The sequence below is a fragment of the Pseudopipra pipra genome, chromosome 9, assembly GCF_036250125.1.
Source record: "Pseudopipra pipra isolate bDixPip1 chromosome 9, bDixPip1.hap1, whole genome shotgun sequence".
NCBI lineage: Eukaryota > Metazoa > Chordata > Aves > Passeriformes > Pipridae > Pseudopipra > Pseudopipra pipra.
Window position 1 is genome coordinate 10,576,595 of NC_087557.1, and position 20,770 is coordinate 10,597,364.

At 36.3% G+C, this 20,770-nt stretch overlaps 1 protein-coding gene across 9 annotated transcripts in view; it reads right to left on the minus strand.

Moving 5' to 3' along the window:
- Nucleotides 1-20,770, minus strand: part of NTNG1 (netrin G1) — a 150,025-nt gene that overhangs the window by 19,836 nt on the left and 109,419 nt on the right. For 2 of the 9 annotated variants that reach the window (XM_064664544.1, XM_064664545.1), the window contains exons 6-7: nucleotides 9,971-10,138; nucleotides 4,352-4,489 (exon numbers count right to left, since the gene is read on the minus strand). The exons of 1 other annotated variant lie outside the window; for it this stretch is intronic. In XM_064664544.1, the coding sequence (XP_064520614.1) occupies nucleotides 4,352-4,489; nucleotides 9,971-10,138 (306 nt within the window). Of the gene's footprint in view, nucleotides 1-4,351; nucleotides 4,490-9,970; nucleotides 10,139-15,159; nucleotides 15,220-17,094; nucleotides 17,161-20,770 lie in introns of all 9 variants that reach the window. 6 more of the 9 variants (XM_064664546.1, XM_064664547.1, XM_064664550.1 and 3 more) reach the window with 6 other exon arrangements.

A 20,770-nucleotide genomic window follows, 5' to 3' on the forward strand; every position in this document is an offset into this window, starting at 1 on the left:
TTAAGTTCCGGGTTTACAATTTCAAGTTTGATTTTCTTTGGCAATTCAATCTGCATGACGATTTTGATCAAATGCCTCAGCTTATAACATTTGTAACACATGATAAAATCCACCCCAAAAAAGCTCATATTTAAATAATCATGTAATAAGTTGAAGGCACACTGTGACAGAACATGAATTATCTAACAGGCTGCAGACTAACACCAGTTTAGTCTGGAAGACAGATACAAGCACTGAATGCAGTTTTAGCATTGAAGATAAAGAGTGTAATCCTTTGCCTGCTTCTATTTAAAATCAATGAAAAAGGGTAAAAAGATAAATTGTTCAGAGCTTGATGTAAGGCATGTGGCTGAAAACTCATTCGCTAATTGTTTAAGATTTGCACCACTGAAGGAAGATGATTTAAAACAGAGGTTCACAATCAGGTGCACGCTACCATTGGTAACTCTTCTATTCACTCTAGGCCTTTGTAGTGCTGTGGGTTCAATGTCTTTATTTAGTCTTTGACTGCATGAAGAGAGATAGTGAATAATATTAATCATTGAACCTTCCGTCACCTTTCCCCTGTGAGGTGATCATGACTAATGAAAATCTGAGCTATGCTGGTAAACTGATATTGGCGAAAGAGTCACTTTTTCTTTGCCTGATTGGATAAATATGCAGCTGGTTTTGGAATCAATTCTTCTGTGAGTGAAATTAAAAGGTGTTACTTTAAAATGCTCCTGTATATATGCAACAGAATTTAGTCACCAGAAATGTCATGGCCAATAAATACAAAAGATGCAAGACTGTAAGCAGTAAACGTAGAAAATCAAGTGAATGCTCCTGCTTAATATTTTGCCTTCATCCATTTTTTAAAAGCTCTGGTGGTGGTTCTGTGTGTAAATGTTTCTACCTTTTGATACAGATTCCTTTTATCACAAAGCACTACGTTCAGTTTAAGACTGGTCCAAAACAATTGTAGTTGCTGGTTAAATTTCTTGCCAGGCTTGAAGCTTTTAATTATGTTCTTATGTTCATTTTTAAAGGAAATAGTTTAATTTCTATAAAACAGAAAAATCAAATATAGCTGTGTATTTTCTCATGTTCCAGGAATTCTAAAAGGGTTTCAGGACCAGACTGTTCTGTTCTTAACTCGTTCCCTGTGCTTTCATCTATGTATGCATGCTGGTGAGAAAACCATTGTGGGTGCCTGGCAGGGAGGCCCCCAGCCCTCCCCTGCACACACAGCGCCTGCAGCATCCACGGTTCCTGGGGAGGGCTGAGAAGTAGCACAAGGCACAGTTCCATCTATTGTACCTCTTTTTCTGAGGGCAACAAACCTTCCTGTACCAACCAGACCCTGCTGACCGCTACCCCTATGCAGCACAAACCCCGAATGCAAGAAGATAACAGCTGTTATCACAGTGCTTTTTATCTGGGAGACAAAGTCTAAAATTGCAGACTGTGTCTGTAGACGCCAAGTGATGAGAGCTCTGCCTAGATCCTCAGAGGTTTTAGATTAGATCAGTAAGAGTGAGGTACCTAAATGAATAGTTCTGGGGATAATAGCTTCTGTGTCTTCTACCCATGTGTGGTACAAAGTAGACTCCAAACTGTAATTTATCAAATGATATATTGTGGGCCTTAGAAAACACAACAGGACTTTTGTGTTGTTTTTTTTTTTTTTTCCTAATGGGTTTACTAATATATAAAATTACAACACTCCATTTACTTATAGAATCATACAAGTAATTAAACTAGCTATAGTATAGATTTAACTTATTTATCTACAAGTCAAGCTTCTGATTGCCCTAGGTCAATGGTTTTTATCAACAAAGCTCCATAATAATAGATTTTCTTAAGAATGCCAATAGGGTATGTATAATAAAAAATATACAAACACATCTGTCTGTTAAGTGTGTGTGTATGTATCAGTCTTTGCATATGTACATTTCTATACAGCACAGGCTCAGGGAAAAACAGATCAAACCCACATGTTATGTGTCTAGAGAAATAATAATTTTGAGCTTGGCTAAGGCAATAGAATGAGTTCTTATTTTTCTTGAATATTGGGGTCTGCTTGCTTGCCCAGTCATTTGTTTACATTTCAGTGGAAAAATAGTAATACATACTAGAAAATTAAATTAATTGGAATTCTGTTCCTCCATGGTAAGACTTGAAATGAGATTTAAATCAGCGTGCGCTTGGTAAAACGTGGCAATTTGATGTCTGTTCCATAAAACTGACAACCGCATCTAGTTGTTTTTCTTCTGAATTTGATCAGATGATTTGGTCAAAACTTGGAGAATATCTAACAGTTACACAATCAGACAGATTTGTTCAGAAAATTACAACATAGTGAGGGAAACTCAATTAGTTTTGTCAGCAAATATAAAGGTACTAGCTTGCACTTCCAGAAACTGTCCAAAGCTTTTACAAATACTCTTGATTCAGCTAAATCAAGCTAATTATATGTTGGGCTCAAAAAATCCTCATTAAAACAACGTTATTTGTGTCATAATGTCCAAACCTGAAAAGATAGGAAATACTGCAATTAGTAAGCAATTGCTCTGACAAACTGGTGTGTACGTATATATATATATTTAATCATATGACTGTAAAATTTGCTCCACAGCCTTCCAGATGTGTTCAATATCTCAGTTACTTAATATCTTTTTTAGACCCACTGTATGGACATGGTGTTTACTTTATTCAAATTCTACTGCAGAGAACCATATTGATTTCTTTTTTCATTTTTTTCCCCTGTAGTTCCTGTCACAGCAATATTTCAATGCTTCACAAATTCTAATGTTTTCTTTGCCAGTACCAAAGGTAAGGTACAGGGTGGTGACAACCTTCTTCTGCATAAGGGGTGCAAGGCAGAGGGAGACCCTATGACTTCTGTGTGCTTTGTTTGGGAGATACCTAGGATCTGATTTGGCAAAAAATTAATAATAGAGAACTTTGAGACTTGAAACACTACTTCACCTGCTCTCTGCTGCATCTCTAAGTGCCCAATAATTTTGTGAATCAAAACTCAAGTACAGGCATCTGCAAAATGAGAATACAGTTAACAACCATGTGTGAAAAGTATGGTTGAAATGACCTGCCAAACATAAAGAGGAGGTTTCTGGCAGAAGCTGAGGAAGTAAAATTTTCTCAGGTAGCACTGAATAGTGTTGCCCACGCAAATGTCCTTTTTCTTCATATACTCTTATTAATGCTAATCGGTTAGTTATCACAATCTTTCCTGAAACTCTTTATTTGTGGTTTTCTTTCCAGATACATTTGTCGTCACAAGTCCAGCTTTTCTACTTCAGAGGCACTCATCACTTGGAGAGGCAGTGGTAATCTCTAGCTTTACTCTTTGTTTGTTTATTTTTAATTTATGATATAAGATTTGCATTTGTTTGAGTGTTTAGAGCATTTGTATGGCTATTGACCAATTTTATAATATTTGGCTAATTGGTGTCAGTAATTACATTATCTGTGTTTCTCAGTCTTAAGAATCACAAGCAAGCTCTTGTAGAAATATGTCTTTAATGTGTGTGTGTAAGAATGGAGAAAGGCAATGAGAAAACGTGAAGGAAACACATAAGAGGACTCTCCAGAGCTTCTGGAAGTAGATGATCAAAACAGTTAAAAAAAAAATGTTAAGAATTTACTACAAACAAAATTTGCAATAAAGATCTAATCCTCTATATGCTGAAGTGGTATTTCCACTCATCTGTTTATAAGACCTGTAAACCAGAAGAGAAGCTAAATATATAACTAAGCGTTGAAACAACATCTGCCCAAGCACCACTTACGAAAAATTTCAGCTCTTCTTTTTAAGGATGTTAAGTATACCTCCATTTTTTTCAACCTTTAGCTTTCATCTAGTTTTCACTAATTATTACAGGTAACGAGCCAGTGTTTTGCAGTTATTGTCCAGGGACAGTTTTAAGGTATGGAAGGTTAACTTACTCAAGAAGCTGAAGTTTAGGACAGAAAAAAAGTGAATGTGCAGAGAAATCACCTTTTATCTTTTAGGAAGAATTTTGAATTTGAAGTTAATATGCTGATGTTTTAGTATAAAAAACTTATTTCACAGTTGTCAAGACGTGTGTTTACATAGCTCAGTGGGAACTCCTTGAGGTGTTAGTGAGAGAGAGAGAGAGAGAGAGGACACTGAAAGTGCATTGAAATAAATGGATGGCACAGTCACTGTCCTCAGCTGGGAGTTTCCCAAAAGGTTCAGGCATTATGGCATTCTTACAGATCATAGAGCATTTTGCTCATTTTCTGCTCTTCAGTAGCTGCACATGATAGCACACAGACCCAGAGGCAGCAAAGTTGCATGAGAGGGGCGACTCTCAGAGTTACTTACGTTGACAGCCCAAGCTGTGCCAGATATATCCCGGCAGACATTTATCACATTTAGGCCCTGATGTTCCCTCCTTACACTCACAAAATCCTCTGTCATTACAGCGATCATGGACTGAACCAAAAGGGTTACAATAACAGTCTGCAGAAACAAGACAACACATACACACTGGATTCAGGTCTACATGTGGTGATAATTCATTCAATACCAATAAAGGGTGCATTTCCAGTGCTAAAGGTAAAGGAAGACTGTCTATTATGGATATCTAGAGTAGTGAATATAACTACTACATGTCCATTTATTTGTTTGCATATGTCAATTCAGGAAGAGACGTTTTATGATGTGAAGAGAAAAAGTAAACAGAAAAGATATAAAGGCAGAAGATACCACGGGTCTTTGAGGATAAGTGATTGTAACAGATTCTCTTTTGGCAAAAATATTTTTGACAATTTAATGAACATTAGAAAAGTTTTGTATAGTATGGATATATCAATGTGCCATCAAGGTGAAAAGATTCACATTATTAAAATAGGCTTATCTGTGTTACTCAATATTTTCAGAAGTGCTGAATGTCTTTACAGGGCTATATAAATGCACTTTACTTATTTCCAAGATAGTCTTCCTTTATGGTTTTGAGCAGTATAATAATTTTTGTGGATATTTACCATTAAGTTGGTGAGATTGTATTTATCAGTGACGTTAATAAACCTGTTACGTATTCCACAATGGAAAGCTTGAGGTGAGCACTAATGTACAGCAAAACTTATCAGAACTGGCTCTATGATGCCATTTTAATTTCTCTCACCTCCCAGCGTGCAGATGGAAAATGCAGTGAGGCTCATTCCCTGCTGTATATTTTTCACATGTGTTCAGCTAATTAAAGAATAAGTAGGGAACCCATTTCCTCCCACAACACTTACTGTGTTGTTCATTCACAGCCCTTTTCTTCAATGTGATTACAATATCTGTGTTCAGCTTTCAGCTAGCTGAACGAAGGCAAGACAGTAGCTGGCAGAGCTCATTTTTGGCACTCCTGTTCTTCAGCTTGGTTATTTATATATTTTTTTCCTCCCAAATGAAGGGCTGTATATGTATGTAGACCCATGTAGACCCAGAGTAACTTCACTGTCAACTGAGACCACAGACACCTTTTGGCAGCATCTGATCTCTGCTGCTTCTACAATCTGGGCAACCTGCTGGGAGTCTGGATTTATACGTCTGTGAATCGGTACTACTTTGATGACTACCTTTGGCAATTGTTCCCCAGCACTACGTTAAACCTCAATGATATCATAAATGACAAAAAGGAGTTGAACTCGGAAGTTACATATATATATATATATGTATGTATGTATGTATGTATGTATCTATAATGGAAAAACTGTAACAGAAAAAATATTTCCAGAAAGACATTTGTCATCTGTTGTCTCACTGTTTATTAACTGTAAATTACAGATGGCACTTTGAACATTTGGCATGCTGAAGAAGAATGCCAAACAGTGTTCCACAACAATAATAGAGTCAATTAGCTAGCAACATTCATTAATGAAGTTGAAAACTGACATGCCAAAAATACTGTGCAAGGCTGAGTATTATAGCACAGTGTGTGCCACTTGAAAAGCTGGGAATTCTCATGTTAATCAGATGTACGAAATGCTTGTATAAACAGGCATAAAACTGAGATAGACTTTGAATGCAGGAATTAAATTTTGCTTGAAGAGTGTTTATAGAAAATCTTGAAAGACAAAAACTTGGAATTACATTAGAAACAGAGGGCCCAATTCTTGTTAAAGTAGTTTTGTTAGATCTAATGTAGTTACAGTGATTTAAACAAGTATTTGTGAAAGAAATGTATAGCCTGTGATACTGAATGTTATAGATACATAATATTTTCCAGAGAGCAATACTCTGACCCTGAACGAGTGAAACCTTTCTTACTGAACTCTATCACATAAGTGTGTTGGAAATACCAGGCCCAAACTGTGCTGTTTAATGGAAGGTAGATAGTAGAAAGACAGATTAAGCCAGGCTCTTTTACAAAATTACCAGATCGAATCAGAACACCAGACCCAGCAACCTTTAGTAACTGAATCTAGTCTCCATCTTTCCCAATACACAACTGATAACACAGTAATACGACCTACAGAGGTCCATAGAACATCCAGGATCATTGTCCAACGCAATATCACAGGCTGTGGAACACTCCCCAAGACCTTCCAAATACTTAAGACATTAAAAAACTCAAAGGTCACAATTTCAGTGTGCCCTTTACAACAACAGGGCATTAAATAACACTAAGCTAACGCTCTCAGATCGTCCTAATAAGCAGACCACACACAGGTTCCAGGGTGGGGGAAAAAGCCCTGCAGATCTGAACTGGGAAGGAGTTTTCCTCCTAACCTCTGTCTGGTGACTGTTTGAAAGGATGGAAAGATTAACAGAAGTAGTCATCTGTTTGCTGAGATTCACTATGTCAATGTGATGCTGCCAACAAAACACAATGAAAGTAAGTAAAAAGAAGGTGGGCTGCAGGCTTGCTGCTTATCAGTCTGGGTTGACAGTGGCTAGAGGACAACCCTCAGGGTTCACTTAATCATTTATCATTAGGGCTTCTAAAAGTTTCACAGATGTTAATTGAAGTTTAAGCCTAACTGACTGCAAGGCTGGCTTTCTTAAAGGTGTGACAGCAATCACCATTTCAGTATTTATTTTGTAAGGCAAAGGCCATGTTTTATTACTCTGGGTCTACTTGGTGGTTTTCATGCTCTCCATGCTTGCCAGTGTGGGAATTCACTGAAATAGTTATTAGGGCTTTATCAAGAAATAAAAAACTCTTCAAGATGTTAAATTCGTTTTCATGTCAAATTAATGATTTTTAACTTCACAACACCTTGATTTATTCAGAAACTGCAGTTGCCCATGTGAGGCAATTTTCCAGTTAACTTATAAATCCACAAATATTTGATATTTCATTTTAAGAAATAAAATTTATTTTGCTTCTAAAGAAATTAAGGGCATTGATAATTTAGATTTAAGCCCACTGTATAATGCATTGCATATAGTTCACTGGTAAAAACCTTCTCAGTATTTGAATTCTTTAGTTTTAAAAATGAAACAATTTACATTTTCTCCATTTAGTTAGCATCAGCTAAGATTCACAGATTTGTTATCCATGTACTTACCATATATATTTATGAAAACTGTGTAAGCAGTTTTGATAAATTAGAGCCAAAGCCCTGTTAGCTGCCATTAAATTAGCTTATCCAAACATTTTTTTACCTTTCTACATATATGGCTGAAGAGGAAAGAATTAGCCTGGCAAAATGACTTTCATACGGGAAGAAGACTTGCACATGTCACTGGAAATCTGCTTATTAAAATGTTCATGTCAACATTTCACTTGTACTTAAACCACAAAAAACTGATTTTAAACTCAGCAAAAAGAGAAATGAGCGTTTCCAATAGAGCAAGACTGTGCTTGACCTAGAAGGGTGGTGAATCCATCAACTCTCTCAGAGGTGAAAATACACTACATTTTCCAGGATTAAATCTCAGGAGCCCCAGTTCAAGAAAATATTTTAGGCACAACCTTCTCTGTTTTCTGAAAAGTGCTTAGGTATCTTCCCCATTTTGCTGATTTTACACATGAAGTAGTATGAAAGACTTCTCAAGTTGGCAAATCAGTGAGGATACGTACATTAGGACACATACATTTTGTATGCAGTATGATCACTGTGACCGTGAAAACTGTTTTAGTCCAACAAGAATGTTATTTATTTAAAATAAATACCTAATATGTAGCAAACCAGGGTTGGAGCCTACAGTCATTTCACGTGGTACAATTCTCATGGGAGCCCAAGGGAATTCTGCTTTCATTAAGGTGGAAAGTCAGCAAATGTTTCACATTGCCTTTTTTTTCCCTCAGACTCTTTTTAAATTAAAGGGTTTTAAATTTTATTTCTGCAGAGTCTAGGCAACTGTAAAGTGCATAGTTGTTTTACTAAGACATTCTAAATATATAAATTGTAAATTAATGTAAAAATTACATATTTTTGACTTCTCATTTAGTAACTTCCTTGTCTTATGTAGCTACAGCTGCTGCCTTAGCATTTCAGTGTACATGGGAAAACAATGTACTGAATGAGCAGATGAAAAATTCCAAACAGAGTAATTTAGTCATATTCATTAGGCCTATTTAAGCAGTTGAAATTATACAGCCCTGGTGTCATACCAGTGATGTCTGTCATCTACATCAAACAAATATGTGGGACAGTGTTTTTTTCCAAGAACATTTGATTGTGTTAATCTCCTCAGCACAGTCATACAAAATCATGACTTGCCTACTAAAGTTCTTATTAGCTCAGACTAATTACTGTCAAAGGAGATCATGCATTTTCTGAATGCGTTGCCAAGCAAAGTTAAAAGGACACATGAAATGTAGTGCGTGGATGGATCTGTGTGTTTAATCACAAAGTAAAATGTTAATCTGTCAAGTTACAAACTGAAACAAATAATAGCAACCTAAATAGTTTCTGGCTTGAATCTCAGCAATGGATTATAAAGAATATGAAAATATAATTTATTAATCCATAGTCTATTTTGGCATTAAAATATCTGCTAACTACTCTTTTTGCTTCCTGGAAAATGGAATGAAAAAAATCACAATGATAATCCAAAAAAGGTCCTACTGATGCTTATAAGAAACATTAAATAATTAAATTCTCTACTTCTGTTTGTTATTAGAAGAGTGTCTTTTGTGGCTACCTGTTAACTACTGACCATTGTAGAAGGCTTCCTTTATTGGCTATGTCCAGTCTTCACCTAAAGTGTCCTCACGTGTGCTATATACTGTTTGTGGTGACATGAGAATAATGCATATTCTTCTAGTGTGATAAAGATCTTAATTTTTTTACTAATATGCTTCTCTTATTATGTTCTGACATTTTCCCTAATTCTGCAATTTGAATATTTATAGCAGATGCTCATTCTAAAGCACTGCTTTTATCTCAGGATTCCTTTTCTAAATTGACATCATGTTGAACTGGTTTGACAAATTCTGTTCCTAACCTCAGGGATATAATTTCAGTTTCTCCTCTAAGGAGAGGGGAGATAACACTGCATTTATAGCCCTGTGCCTGGGAGCAGAATTACCTGCAATGTGTTTCTGTGAAATTTAGTGAATAAAACGGGTTAATAAATATCACACCCCACATCCTCTTGCTGCAGCTGGCAACTTTTGTGGGTCTTCAGGCAAGTATTCAAGAGTTTGTACTAGTAATTGCAAAAGTTGGGCTGGGAACAAGTATTTAAGACTCAACCCTTTAGTTTTCACATGTGTGACCCCAGCGTGGCTCCCTCCTGCATAAGGACGGCACAGCCAGTTTCTCAGGGACTGCTGGGGTAAGGACCCTTAGACAGAGAGTTTCGTCGTCATATACGGATTCAAAATGTCTCCTTGGGGCTACCAGGGCAATGGAAATGAGGCAAGAAGTCTACACAGATGTTCTTATCCATTGAAAAAGCTCATTCTGGCTTAACTGGCAAGTAAGCAGCAGTGGTCCCTAGCAGCTGCCAGTGGCTGAAAAGGCACAGAAGAAAAGCCGCAGTTATCCCGGGACTGACCTATGCACACATTTTCATCGTCCAGCTCTGCAGAAGCATTTCTGAAGTAGCCCAGCCTGCATAACTCACAGTGCTGACCTCTAGTGTTGTGCTTACAGCTCACGCAAATGACCGTATTGAGCAGCTCGATGTAACTGCACCGGTTGGAGTGCCCGAAGCATTCACAGTCTTTCAAGGAAGAACAGAAATGTATACAAAATGTATACAGCAGCAGAGTAATAGCACATTACATGCTTAGTAAAAATGAACCACGAGCAGAAATATGAATGAATGGCACATACATGTTAATCAATGTAACATGGACAACAGCAGATGTCTATCTGCAATGAAAGTGGAGTTTGTTTCAGGCAGGTTAGCGTGACCCGACAACCATGGCATGACGTCGAAGGTTGGCTGTTGTTGGCAGACCTGATGGAACTGAAGCATTTGCAGTTGTAAACCTTTCAGGGTTACTGGAGGCTCTATAGTTTCTGCTGATAGAAATGCACATATTTTTGCACATTTGAGATGAGTATAAATCAAGACCCAGGAAAAACTTCCTCATATTAAAAATGTTAAATTCAGCGGACAAAATTGTCAAACTTCATTGTGCCTAAATCCACAACTGTAAGTAAAATAAATCTTTTTCCTGACAGAATGGTGAGTATTCAAAAATGCTACTGAACTTGGGGTGCTATCATTGATAGGCACCTTGGGAACCAGACTGTTCTATTTCATGACTAAACAAATCTCTAGTTTGACAATTTTGGCCAGCGCCTCCTAAAATGATAAACAGAGAAGAAAAGGAAGGAAGAGAGTTGTTAGTTGAGAGCTACTTCCACTGTACTTTTCAGGTAAGCATTAACCCATTTTTGTATTCTGAGATGAAAAACAATTGGGCCAGAAAAGATCATGAAAATTCTGAAATGTGTACTGAATAGAAAGCATGCTTACTGCAGCCATCTGAAATGCAGTTGGCATGACAGCCACTTTTAAAAACCCCCTTCATTAAACATGGAATGCTAGTACCTTTTAGTCTTGAATCACAAGCAATGCTTGGCTTTATGCAGAATGAAAGAGAAATTAGGAATGTATCAATAACATTATAGAAGGCACAGCTCCGCTCTGTGGTGTAAGCCTGAGCACTCAGCCCACAATGAATGCAGGAAAGGTTATTAGGATGATCAGAGAAGTAGAGAGTCTATTTAAAAAGAGAAGACTAGGATAATTTTGCTTGTTTAGTCTAGGAAACTGATGATAGAAGATATCAATGGGCTATAAATACATAATGAGTTAGCCTTCTGCCATCCTAATGGACAGCACTGTGCTAATGGACAACACTGGCACAAGAACAAATAGGTGTTAACTGGCAGTTCAGAAATTTCAGCTGGAAATTAGGAGATGGTATCTAGCCATTAGGGCATCGAGGTTCTTGAATGCTTTCAATTTGTAGCAAAACACACTGATGCTTTAGAGATGTAGTTTATTAACTGGCGTAACAAATTACAGTATGTTTCCTTCAGTAACGGAGCACTGGATGCAGTGACTTGGAAGGGCTTCAAGGTCTTGAAGTTAACTTATCTTGTAATTAGATAAAGCTGTAGCAGAGGGTGTAAAATGTTTCCATACATGACAGAGGCAAAGTACTTTGTGCTGCCTTTCCTCTGGTATCCTCCTAATTATGCTGGGACGCCTAATGAGCCCACTGATTGTTGGAGGTGGGCATCAGATACAGTATTTCTGCCTGTCTATATTTGTATAAAGAAATAACAGTCCTCGTACATGTTTCTGAGCATGCTATGCCCACCTAATACATATATTTGTTTGGCTTTTGTCTGATGTAGTGGACTGTAAATAGACTGCATTTTTTCTTAGACATTTAGCACAACATATGTTTCAATCTTGAGAGCTGCCTTTCTCCTGCCAGGAAACATTAATTAATTTTACATATACGCATTTAGTTAACATATATTTCTTGTTCTCTTTGATAGTATACTTCTAAATCAATGTTTTGTGGTTCATGCCAATTTGATAATTTTGATGCCTATAAGTGCTGGAGTACAGGAAAACATTTGGTGTATCTGTCTTACTTGACACAAATGAGTAGGGATGAAAAGTATGTTAATGTTTGTTGTCTTTTGCAGTTGGTCAGTGTGATTCAGCATCTCAAGTGAGAACTGGCTGTGTGGGGCAGAGAAGAGAGATGTAAAAGTGAAAACTAGTACTAGAAAATAGGAATCACAGAAAATTGTTAGGATTGTAAAAGTTTATGTGACTGGCTAGTGATAAGCAATCAATCTGATCTTTCTGAGTTTTGGATTCAGAAGCAAGGCTGTCTTAGTTTCTCTGTCTGACAAAGGACCTGTCTTCTATTACAATTACCTGTCTTCTATTAGACAATTTATTTTGGTGAGATGATGCTGTATTGGTATGTTTGTCAGACTTGTTAAGCATTTTCATGCTGTAGGTGAATTTAGAGGAAATAATTTACCTTGTTTTTCAAATCAGTAATAGGCAACCCAATACTACATTCTTATGTTTCCAAAATATGCAGACTATAACAAAAATCAGGCTATGTTATATCATCTTTGGTGTTTAAAGTAGCAGAAAGAAATGGAGAATATTCTGTGAATGAATGACTGCACTACTTCCACTCTGAAATTTTGATATGACCTTGATTAATATTACTACTACACATAATTACAAGCACATTACAAAAGCACATGAAAAAAAACCTGCACATTAAGTAATTCACTCTGTAACAAGACTTGCTCCAAATTATGATTTGGAGTGAAGAAGCATCTGATAATTAGGAAGGACTTGGATGTACACACATGCTCCTAAACATATGCAAAATGACCACCCAAGTTCAGATGTGGGTCATCGATATTAAAGGTAAATGATGAGACCAGTTCTTGTACTTGGTTGCATTTATATGGGTACTGCTCTTGTAACAACTGTGCTGTGTGAAAGAAAGTCTTTGTCTGAAAGTTAACTTATGCTAAGGTACAGGAAAGCTCTAGGAGTCTCGATCTGACTAGTAAATGCTACATGGTGTAGAAAAAAACCACAGTTAACTTGAAAACAGTCTGACATCTCATCAAACGTTAATAATGGCAAAAGGGAAAAAAAAGAGGGATGGCAAGTAATGATTAAATCAATTTTGTGGTAATATTTCCTTCTCCCCTGCCTCCTCACCATTTTGCTAGTGCAATAATTTGCTGCTGTTGGCCTGATCAGCGAATCATTTTTACATCCCTCTGTGTTTACAAAAATAAGCTATGTAAAGAGTCCTCATATGATTGAAATGGAATTATTTTCTCTACTGGCTACATGAGGTGCTACACCACTCAAACATTGCACATAGAATTGCATTCAGCATCATGCCAGCTGGGAAGCTAATAGTTGTCAGTGCTCTATGGCCTGTCTACCTTATCATGTGGTTCACCTTAACCAGAAAGTAGCCTGCTTGTTAGAATGGTCAGAAGCACAGCTTAGGTGTTTAGACACACATCTCTGGTCTAGCAGCCTAACCACTTTTCATGTGCTGGCAAAGTCATGCAATCACTGAAGGAGATGGGGAAGAAGTATCAAAATCAGGCTGCACATGGTTTACCAACAGTGGAATGACATGAGTGTCTCACAGAGCTAGAAAATGCTGCTTTCAGTTCTGAGTACCACATGTCAGGAAAGACACAGGTAAGTTGAATAACAATAAGGAGTGAATGGTTGGAAAACTAAAATCTCGGAGGAGAGGTAATGATAGCTAGATAGGTTTAATGTGAAGGAAAAAGGGAGAAGAGACCACCATGTTAGATGTGATCATTGTCTTTGGATGATTCAGGAATTGTCAAATCCCTTGCAAACTCATGGAAGCATTGACTCTATCAGCCTTTAAAAACTATTTTCCAATGTAATGATTCTATTGCAACAATCTTGATCCTCTTGCATAAAGTATGATAAAATTACCCATTGAAGGAGGCTCATGAAGAGGTTGATAATCTAATTGTTTTGTTTCTATAAATTGAACGCATTTTGCCCCATTACATCTTTGAGATGACATACTGTTGTTGTGAGGATGAGGTTCAGCTGAAGCTTCAGCTGCAACCAGTAAAACATGAAATGCCACCACATGAAACAATGGTAAACACACATGGGAGGGTCTCATAGTTTATAAACTAAGACAGGTAATGCACGAGACAGCTATCAGTGTGACTTTCTAACGAAAAGCACAAAGCATATTTCAAGAAAAGTGCATTCAGAAATCATTACATTATTTTTTCTTTTTCATTCTCCAGTAACTCTGTGTTCCTCCTCCATACACTACAGCAAACAAAGGAGATTTCACTGTAACCTTAGAAATTACCTGCTTTGTAACAAACAGTATGGCTCATTACTATGATCTCATCAAATGGGTCAAACTAAGTTCAAACATTTTTTAATAACCCTATTCCTTGTTAATATGTATTTCATGAATAATGAGATATTCACAATAGCTACAGAAAGACAAAACATCTTCATACATACTCTTTACAGATAAATTGATGAGGAAAAACAATGAAGAGATCTCAGGGTTCAGACTGTGAATGACAGATATGCTAATGAAACGGGCTGCCTGTACGTCAGAGAGAATATTGGCATGCTTTATTATGCCTATATAATTCCACTTGTTTGATGAAACATTGAACAGTTCAAAATGTAATGCCTACACTCTGAATTTGCACACTTACAATAAAATGAAGATGTAAGGCACACTTACAATGCATTAGAAGACATAACAATGCATTACACTCCATGGCATTTACAGATACTTTTTGAGGACGTGGACAACTGATGTTTTCTGTATTGTTTTCCCTCAAGTAATCTGCTTATGTTTCCTCTTTTACAATTTATGCATATCAGTGAGGAACACAAGACTCTAGTAAACATCCTTTCTAGGCAAGGATCTGAATGGTCATATTCATACATTTTACTCCTTTAAAAATAAATGCCATGTCACTTTATTTGCCAGACACGACTCTCTAAGAAGCAGATTTATTTTTCTTTGTATGGCCTGTGTTTATGCAACTTAATGCTTCTGTTGTATTCAATGAAGATGCCTCACTAGTAAACTAATGGGTACACTTCACAGATATTCCAGATTCATACAGTGCAATGTTTTCACAACACAGAGCACTATGGAAACACTGTATGAATCCTAGAATTCCTACCTCTCTTGTGGTTTGCAACTTGAACAGAAGAAACAGTTGACATAGCTAATTTGGGAGCAACTGGATAGTAATAAAATGAACAGTAAATTAGAAAAGATATCACATAGGAACAAATTGAAAGATTAAAATAAACATCTTTATTTTCTAACTTTTAAATTAAATTTAACAATGGTTGTTGTTTTCTAAGGAAAAAGTGTAAGATAGAGAAAATGAGTTATATGCTACTAACTATTGAATCATTTGAGCTGTAATACCCAAGATCAAGACGGGGAACGTAATTCACATTGACACACTTTGGCAGTTTTGTGTTAGAGATTATTTGGTGATTTCTCCCAATCCATGACAAATGAGTACATGGTAACCAGAGTGGTCTGAAAAGGGTTTTATTGAATTTGTATGCGTATTTATTCTGGCCAAATAGTATGAACATGAACCCCACAATAAAACAATTAGATATAGGCAGATTTCTGTAATTATTCTTTTCATACACTATCCTTAACTGAAGTATTTAATCTACAATAAATGTTAAACACTAACAAATGCTGCAAACACACATAAACTGAATAAAAATGCTTGTAACTTTTTGTGTTTTATGTTCCCTAACAAAACATCAAAACTAAATTTACTTAAACTCTTTATTTTTGGGGAAGAAACACTGAATAATTCTGTGCTGTTTGAGACGTATTTTTCAACAAAGTCTTAGATCACTCACAGTATAATTAAGCTATGAAATCCATTAGAAATGCTAAGTATAATTTAATTGGGAATGTTTTGATTTAAAATTCCTGTGAATAATGTAGGCTAATCCTTACAGAAAGCAGAAGAATGGAGATCAATCTGTTTTTTTCTGTTTGTTTAAGGAACACATGCAAAAGCTTGGAAAACATAACATGGGCTAAATGAAGTTGCTGGAATGCTAAGTATCACTTTATCAGGGATATTTAGTTTAAAATATATATGAATAATCTGAACTACAGTACATTGTTAATTCTTGTAGAGAGCAAAGATTAATTAGTATTTTCTGGTTTTTTTGGCACATAGAAACTTGCACATATAACATGGTAGATTTTACATGCATGTGTTTTGATTTGGTCATTGTGATCCATAGATTTAATTACAGCCCTTCCAATGTAATTCCCAACACATCTTGTTCGGTTTAGTGGCTCTTTTTCTAGACTGCCTTTCCATTAATTTTATTCTCCACCTCTATGTGTTACAGCACAGAAAGGACACCTTTGAACAGTGAAGGCAAGCCACAGGCTAGATTTCTGCAGGGATTTTTGAAGAGGAAAGGGCAGTAAGTAAAAAGAACAAAAGGACATTATTTTTATAATGAACAATAATTCTGAATGTGAAGTATGGCTGAATACTTCTTCAAACAACAAAGAACCTTACTTTTATTAGTCATAAAAAGTAATTTGTTTCTTTCAATGCTAATCAATGTGCCACAGTCTGTGAGTAGTGTGGCGCTCAAATTGTAGAAAACCATGAGTCTGTCCTGCAGAGAACTTGCTTGTATTGTGGATGGCATGAAAGCTGAGAATGCTTCTCAGCTCACTTGGGAAAGCAAAATGGAAACGACATTAAAAATGGGTTTGATGTAGACAATGACAATATTTTTCACTCAAAAATCTCAAAACTTACTCAAAATATAGACTGTGCTGTCTAAACAAGTCCAACATTATCTAGGGCTTTGTGAATATCAGTGCTGTGTGTCTACTTTTCCAGACTTTTTGCAGTCATGTGTACAGTCTGATTGCTGGAAGACTCCTTTTTCAGATAAGGTTTGTTTTATAGTTATTTTCTCACAGGATAGCATTACTTAGTATCAGGGAAAAGTGAATTGGATTATCATCGTTACTACTTTTGCCACCATGTGGGACTCAAAAGCAATTTCAGTAACTTTAGACCACTAGGAATTTTACAGCATCCTACCTTGGTTTGGTTTAGAAACCTCAAGGGAAGAAATATTCGGCCATATCCTATCAAACTTTGGAGGATCTGCATGCATCAGGAAAAATCAGGTTTTGTTATTTACATCTGTGTTATTGTTCTAAACAGGCAAGCATATGGACAAAGACATAGATTACAAACATCTATTACTGTACTAGTCTAAGTTGCACTTGAACAGTACATGACTCCACAGTGAACAAGAAAACAAGCAATTGATGATTCCCAAAACACCAAATGGACATAAAATACTGTGCATAACAATTTATCCTCTGTGGTTTAAAATATAATTTTTCATGATGAGAAGATATCCTAGGGCAATATATATGGTTCCAATACCAGGAACAAAACAGGAACATATTCTGTTAAATCTGCTCTTCAGAGATAAAATGACAGTATCAGACAAATATGGATTTCTTATCAAAGACACATATCTTACCTTATCATCCTGTTTTAGGGCCTTTTGAGTGAATTACATATCTGTTATAGGAAGAAATATATTTACCAGTAGAGTGGGCCTTTTCTTCAGCTCTCAAAGCTTTTTGTGTTTCCTCTATTTCCTATCACCTCTGCTGATATATTTTAAAGCTTGATTTTTTTTTTGTCAAAACATTAAATGTCTACATTTCTTAGAAATCCTACATAACGTGTTACTTGCATGAAGCATCTTGTGTCCCAGCAAAAGAATTATCTGTGTCTCTTTAGAGCTTTATCTCCTTTGGTTAATGTGTTACAGGGCTGGAGTAGTGGGGAGTGACAATCCTCAGCGGAAGAGTGCTGGGTGTTGGAGCTGAGAATATGTGGAGGGGATGGGGGCATTGTGGAGGAAGGAAAGAAAACTTTTTTTATTTTCCATTTCCATCTGCCTTGTTTTAAACATCACACTTGGACCATGTTTTTATTATCTTCTCTGAGTATTGCAGTGGTTGTGCTTTCTCTGAGTCGAACAGATTTTTTCTTAATGGTCACATCAGCCTACATATGGCTACATAGCTCTCTACATAAGAGAGCTATTCCTTCACTTCCATCTATGAGGAATTCAGTTGGGTAGTTGAGTAGATTGCAGTTGTCACAACTTGGCTGGGCATCAAGGGCCTAGGCTTATATGTCTTTATAAAGAAAATGTGTTTCACTGTTATGTCCATCTTAGTGGGAGACCTGCAGTGAAGCTGTGGCAAAAAGACTGAGGCTTCAAACATCTGATATGTAAGGAGGACATCCCAAAGTTTCTTGTGACCCATTTGTCAAGGGTGAAGAGAAATTGGGTGGGTGAGGCTGTCTGTCTCCAAAGTCCTCCCACACAGAGAACAATTCAAGGAAAGGATGATGACCTGCACTGTGCCATTTACTGTTAGGTAGTCTTCTGCAATTGAATGGGTCAAGGTGTAATCTAATCACATAATTACATCAGATTATTGCATTTTTGTGCTTTTTCCTTATCAATCAAGAAAACAGAAAAACTGAGTTAGTTTGGTAGATTCTCAGTCTATATATTGATTAAAAATAACCTGTCTCTACAGGTCAGATCCACCAATTCACACACATAGGAAGTGCAAACACAACAGTCAGGGTGTATGACAAGCTGTACTTACTGAGGTGGCATGATAACCCAGCCCTTCCACTGAAAGACTCTACTACCATGCACCTGAGAGACCACCTTTCTCCTCCTGAAACACTGACTGACTGGTTATAGTAAATAAGTTTCAAGCATGCACAGGCAAATTATTTGCACAGTTAATTCACTGTTGAAATTCTGGTAGCTTTAGGAAAACTTAGGCTTCACCTAAACATTTTAAAGGGACTGGACATTAGAGAATACATATAAAAATATAATAAAAAAGCAAAAGCAATCTTTATGGACTACATTGTCCTGCTGTTCCCTGAGCCTTTTTCTGTTTTAGCCCTCGTGCAGCATCAGAGTTATTGCAGAAAGCTGTTAACATTTCAGACTGGAGCTTCCAATATCCTCCTTGTGTTGTTAAGTACAGTGTGGCACACCTAATACAAAAATTCACAGGTATAGTGGTCTTCAACTGAAAAGGCTTAGGTATTATCAGAGGTAAAACTAATAGTGTCAAAGCTTTGTAATGCCTTAGGACTAACCCTCTGTAATATGTCATTTAGTAAACTGCAGGTTTAGGAAATCAGACACTGGACATAATTGGACTCATATAATCAGTAATATTTCATAGATAATCTATTCTCATAATTTCTCCAAGTAATCTCATGTCCAAATAAAACCACTCCTTGTAAGTCTGAAAAAAATCAGTGTTACTATTTCTTAGTGATCCTGTATATGCTATCGATCTGTGCTTGTTTTAGCGAACTTAAAATGGCAGTTGTGACTTACCACAAAATAATTAAAAATTCCCTGACCCTTTAAATTAGATAACACTAAGCTGAGTTTCTTAATGGACACCCAAAACAATAAAGAACATATTTACAGTGCCTGGAGATTACCAATTAAGCATTATAACTAGTGATTATTACTAGTTATTAGTGATAATTATAACCATCTTAAAAGGGACTTCTGGAGGTGATTTGTTTTTTATATTTGCTCATGGCAGGGTCAATGCTAAACTTAGATGAGGTTACTGAGGGTCATATCCAGCTGAAACCAGCTGCTGCTTTGTAATATGAAAGACTAATGAGACTTAATGCTTATATTATGTGATTTTTTTCAATCTTTGGTAAAGAGGATATCTTTTTCTCATATCCTTATTCACAGACTGTATTATCATCAAGATTACAGGTTTCTTGATAAAGGTCTTTCTCCATCTCCTTGAATTTATTTATTTTTTTTTAAGGGAGATGACTTTAAATGCTTTATCTAAAAAGATATGTGAGATGTCCAAGTCAAAGAATGTTGACTGTCATTCCCACACGTATATTGGAGCAGATGAGTCATAACAGCCACTGGGAAGATTCATTTAGCAGCTAGTTATTCTTTCACATCAACCTGTGAAAATATTTCTAGTCCTTGGAGATTACCATGAAGGATTTTATTTATAGAGAAGTTGACTAGATAAACCAATCTTTTCCAGAACACTTCTATGACTGCACACTGTATTTTGTAATTAGAGTCATTATTTGCCAGAATAATTAAAGAATTCTGGTGTAGGTATTCTATAAGATATCCTATGTAAATCTACTGTAATATATTCCATTACAGTTATTTGGGCAAACAAGGCCACAGAAATGTGAAAGAGAGTTTCTGAATGTATGTTTTAGTGTTATTATTTAAAATTGAAGCTACTGTAGCCACCTTTAAGAGTGGAGGTATGTGAGCTGTTCAGGTAAGCAGAAAATCAGATATGACATTTTATATTTGCATTGGAAATTTTTGCATTTTTAGTTACTATTGTTCTAAAGCTAATTATATGTAGAAAATAGCTATGGGAAAAAAATCTTTCATGAAGTAAGGAAAAACTGATTCCATGATATTTATTAGATGTATGATAATTTCCTTTTTCCTTTCCCTATTTTTTTTTGGATACACACTATCAGAATTACTTCTGATACTAAACAACAAAAAATCTGTCTCAGTAATTCACTGGAAATGCCGTCTGCACCATGGGCTACATCACAGTTTCAGATCGGGGAAATAAAGGAAATGAACGGGTAGTTTCAGCCCGATTCCAACCAGGCAGCTGCACATGAA